The sequence below is a fragment of the Corylus avellana genome, chromosome 4 (genome assembly GCF_965113065.1).
Source record: "Corylus avellana chromosome 4, dhCorAvel1.hap1.2, whole genome shotgun sequence".
NCBI lineage: Eukaryota > Viridiplantae > Streptophyta > Magnoliopsida > Fagales > Betulaceae > Corylus > Corylus avellana.
This window is the reverse complement of record NC_142493.1, coordinates 2,686,540-2,691,659: the sequence shown is the minus strand read 5'-3', so window position 1 is coordinate 2,691,659 and position 5,120 is coordinate 2,686,540. Positions and strand designations below refer to the sequence as shown.

The 5,120-nt window shown below is 37.1% G+C and overlaps 1 protein-coding gene across 1 annotated transcript; it reads right to left on the bottom strand.

The window, feature by feature from the left end:
* Positions 1 to 1,650: 1,650 nt before the first annotated feature.
* Positions 1,651 to 3,025, bottom strand: LOC132177721 (protein IRX15-LIKE). Its single transcript, XM_059590160.2, has one exon. The coding sequence runs from the start codon at positions 2,856 to 2,858 to the stop codon at positions 1,848 to 1,850; it is 1,011 nt and encodes a 336-aa protein (XP_059446143.1). The 5' UTR covers positions 2,859 to 3,025; the 3' UTR covers positions 1,651 to 1,847.
* Positions 3,026 to 5,120: the final 2,095 nt, after the last annotated feature.

The following is a 5,120-nucleotide window of genomic DNA, read 5'->3' as shown; positions in this document are numbered from 1 at the left end:
AAAAGGGGAAAGAGAATTACATGAAAATAGACAACAAATGCAACAGAGATTTCTTGACAACAATCAAGAATTAATCAAATAAATGACCTGGCCCATCAAGCGAACCGATATGGCCAATGAAGATTGTTAAATATGGAACAAAACCCAAAAAGGTTACAAGCATGACCATTACCAAATATTGATAAAAGAAAACAAATCCGGCCATTAGTTGGTATAGAGAGGAAAATCTCTGTCAAAAATGGAAAATGATGCTAGTACAAAAAATTAGCCAAAAAATGAAACACAAAAAGAAAAAGGGAAAACTTCACTTTAGACCCCTAAACTATCACACGTTTTGAAAAGACCTCCAAAATTCAAAAGATCTCTATTTACACCCATGAACCTTCAATTTCAATCAATTTACCCTCATGTGTTAGCTTTAGCCGTTAACTTCTAACGGAAATGCCTAAAAAGACAAAATTAGTCTTCAATTTTTTTTTTTTTTTAAAAAAAGAAACTTTAAATTGGAATTAAAGGTAAATTTGAAATTTTATAAAAAAATTCAGGGTATAAATGTCATTTTATCACTTTTAATGTTTAAAATCTGATAGATGTGAGTTAATTGAATCAAATTAAAAATTTAAGAAGTTAAATTGAGAGTTTTTGAAATTTATAAGAGCCTTCTCAAAACGAGCAGTAATTAAGGATTTAAAGTAAAATTTCCTCTAAAAATACAGGAAAATAATAAAGAAACAACAAATAATACTCGTTATAGCCTTCACATTGTATTCCCAATTAACATTCACTATAGCTTTTACTAATCATTTATTATAAATTCAAAAATAATTTAAAAAAATACAACAATTTTAGAAGGACCAAAAGAACCACATGAAAATATCATTTAGTATTACTTTTCACTAATAATCTAGATTTGAGGACAAAAATTATCGACAAATGTATGTCCCAGATTTCCTGCTAGGTTCAAAGTCCACGTATCAGCCTCTTATGATCTTGTCCATACCACATAAATACGTAGCTCTGAGTCTTCTGACTCAACCAATAATAAAAAATAAAAAAGATATTCTGTGACACCTAAATCTGAATCGAGTATTATCATATCATATACACGACTATACGAGTCCCATCTTTGCCTCACCGACAAAATATATCCTGCGCTCTTTACTTTACTAGAGCCATAACGTACGCTTTATCACGTGCGCCACGTGGCCACATAGTAAAAGAGACAGTTACAACGTCAGAAACAGTTAAAAGACACCACCAATCCCACGAAACACTCCGAAGCTTCTTGTCTTCACGCGCTCCTAGGCCAATTCAAACACGCGTTCCTAGTCATTGAGCATTCGGCGCGCGTAGACCTTTTCCAACGATTCCCAAGATCCGAATAAAACTAGACTAATTCAATTCAAACAACCCCTAAAGTTCAAACACCCCTAATCACCATCACCGACAATATATATTATACGTCGAAATTGGGTTGAAACAGATTTTTCCTCTTTTTTTTTTTTTTTTTTTCTCTATTAGCACATCTGAGTTAATGAGCTGAAAATCTGAGTTAATTATGAGTTAATACTTGAGAGTTCGCTTGAAATTTCAAACTCCACCATTTTCTGCTCCTTTCCCAACGTTTCTCAGCAACCAAACAGACCAAACTCACTAAAAAAAAGAAACTTTTTAAGATACCCAAAACTTTGATGCTTCATCTTTGTTTTGGACACACTTGAAACAGTTTTACACCTATAGAATATTAAACTTTTCTATGAAAGCAAAAAAAAAAAAAAAAAACAGGAAAAAGTGTCATAATAATACAATTGATCCTCACAAACCCCATCTGATCAATCATCATCGTCTCATGATAAAGAATTTAAATCTGACGATGGCAATGAGGAGGAAGAGGAAGATGAAGAAGTGAAATTTTTACAGAACTCAAAGCAATTCTCGTCCATTCTCTCCAACACAAAATGCCCCAACGAGTCCACAGTCTCAACCAAATTCTCTCGGCACAAGAACTCATCGCTGCACGTCCTCTCCACCTCTCTGTCAAAATCGTGCACGAACACGTGTGTTCGTGACCGGGACCCACCGGCCCTCTTGCTCCTCGCCAGAACGCTCGACGTGAATATGGCCGACATCCTCCCGGGGGCCTTGGGGAAGTACCCTCGTGGCCCGTCCACGAGAATCACGTCCCACGGCACGTCGTATATGTGGTTAGGCAAGTCGTTTATACCGAGCACGCATTCCGAGAACAAGAGGTTCTGCACCGGCCTGCACTCGTTCCGGACCTGGGATTTCGTTCCCTGAATGAGCTCCGGCATGTCGGAGACCCTGGTGGAGTACGACACATCGTAGGCTTCGATTCCCGGGTGGGATTGTTCGAATTTGGACACCAAGAACTCGTTCTCGTCCAGGTAGACCGTGCGCGCGTTGAAGTTGAGCGCGTGCCAGAGGAGGGACTCGTGGGTTAGACCGAAGACTAGGAAGTTGCAGCCGGGAGAGCAGTGGGTGAGGGCGGCGGATATGGACGCGAGCTCGGCAGAGGACATGTGGGGGGAGCCGGAGGCGTTCGAGGCTGTGACGGCGTAATGGAGGAGTGCATCGGAGACGGGCGGCGGGAGAGGCGTGGTGGGGAAGGCAGAGGTTAGGCTGGTGGGTCTGGTGGAGGAGGAGGCGGAGGAGGGGATGGTGGAGCTGAAGAGGGTGACGGTGAAGGCTAAGGTGAATAGCGTGGTGATGAAGAGGAGCCAGAGGCGGTGAGAATTTGTGGAGGAGGAGGAGCAGGAGATTGCGCCGTTTTGTTTGTGGATTGAGGAGGGGTGGTGGAGGAGTATGAGCTTTGTGCCGGTGGTGGTGTTGGTCTTCATTTTGGGGGAGACACAGATACAGAGGGATCGATGAGATTATGAAAAGATTATTTTCTTTTCTTTTCTTTTTTTTTTAAAAAAAAAAAAAAGAAAAAGAAAAAAAAGGTCTCGTTTTCTAAACTTTTCTTGCTCGTTTATGTGCTTGGGAGTTTGAGAGAGGGACAGAGAGGAATCACGGAGGGGATTGAGAGAGGAAGAGCCACGAAGATCTCACGAAGACCGAGGGATGAAAAAGATGGAAGCGGTGGAGATGAGGAGTGGACCCCGGTGATTGGACAAGTATCTTTTGATTTCATTATCTAAATTTTAAATTTTTTAAAAGACTTATTAAATTGACTTTACGTAGTTACAAACTTTAAATCTTAAATAATAAAATTTATTTATTTAAAATGGAAGAAAATTCTATTTAAATGAATCGGGGGTTTTGGACGAGCAGTGGCGGGGATAGAGAATGGGGGACCGAGTCATACAAGACCAAAACGACAAAGGTGATAGGACTCTACGGCTGCCTTTGAAAAGATATTGAGAAAATTTTAGCCCCCACTTGAAACCTTGGTCCAAATTGTTAATGTTATAGACCATTTCTGGGATTCATATCTGTTTGAATAGGTTGTTCAACAATTTAAAATTTATTTGAGCAGATAAATCTCGTACATGCTCTCTTATATTAACGGCCTATATTAATAATGATTTGGATAAATAATTGCCTTAGTTTATGCTTATCAAAAGAAATAATGCGCAATTCACAGGAAATTGGGCAGAAATTTAGGTGGGAATTAACTTTTTGGCTCTATAGTAGGAGTAGGTGGTGTGAGTTTGATTTAGTACAAAAAGGTGGGTTCTCTTTTCACTTGTATCTTGTGCTTGTGCTATTACTATCACCACGTGATATGTGATATATCATATATAAATTAATGGAGTGAATGCAAGGCTATACATTTATGGCGGATGGTTTGTATCTTTATTCTTTAGAGCTATATTTGAGTCAGCAAAATGCTGAAATATTTGCTGCTATATTCACCTAAGTTTTGTGAGCATTGTTTACCCACCAAAAAAAAAAACTCTAATACTATTCTCCCTCTTCTCAAAGAAATAATAAATAAATTGTTAAAAATAAAAATTTAAATGGAATAGTAAAAGTAGATAGCTAAAATATAGAGTTGGATGTAAATGTTTTGAAAAAATAGGTAATTAAAATAGAGAAATGTAATTTTTTTTTTTTTTTGTCTAAAATTAATAATAAATTTACTAAGCGAGAAGTGAATAATGTTAAAGAAGTTTCATATAAAAGTCCACCCAATGCATATTGTATTTGTATGAATCTTTGCATGACACAAATGAAGAGCAAGGATACTAGAAGCATTTCTAATACGTCTCCCCTTTTTTTTTTTTCTTTTTTTTAGCTCAAGAGTTGGAAAGACTCTTCTTTGTAACCATTTTCCTTCAAAAGAGTAACGAGGAGCAAGGAAACTCCAACTGTTCTCTAGTTTTTTTAGCAGTCTTGTAATAGATGGAATTTTTTTATTTTTTTATTTTTAAAGTGAAAGTATCTATTAGATTAACTTCTATATTATTTTTATTTTTATTTTTTCAACTTTTAAATTCACATGTTTTCAAACTTAAATCCATATTTCTTGACCAAGCTAAAGTTATTTTAAGAAGTGTATTTATTTCATTAAATGACGTATCATTTGCAAACAATCATCTATTATGAAACGGAAGTAGTAATTAAGAAGAGAATGTCTTTTATAGGGTTTTGGCATAAATCAAGGCTTTTGTGCCCTCCAATAAGAAGGCGAAATATCAACATGAAACACTATAACAAAAATATGGTGTTCCACCTAATCGTTTTTTAGAATACTTAAAACAAAACACCTTCTAGAATAACCTTTTCATATTTTTCTCCAAAATCACTCCAGCCACCAACCTGCCAGAGACACCACCGGAGACACCGCTGGCGACACCGCAGGAGACAACAGAGAAAGCCGGAGATTGAAGTTATGATTAATTTTTCCGATCAGTAGGGGGACTTTTATGCGCAAAGCTGTGTTATTTGCCGGAGATATTCCTATAACCAAAAAAAAAAAAAACTATATTAATATATTCATTTCTCTTGTAGTTTTGGGCAAGAAAAAGAGAAAGAAAAGGAAAGGAGGGCGAGAGAAACGTGTGGCTGGAGAGATTTGTGAATATGCATATGATCAGCTCTTGTTTCTAATTTTTTTTTCTTTTTTTGTGTCATTCTCCCTTCCCTTCCCTTTC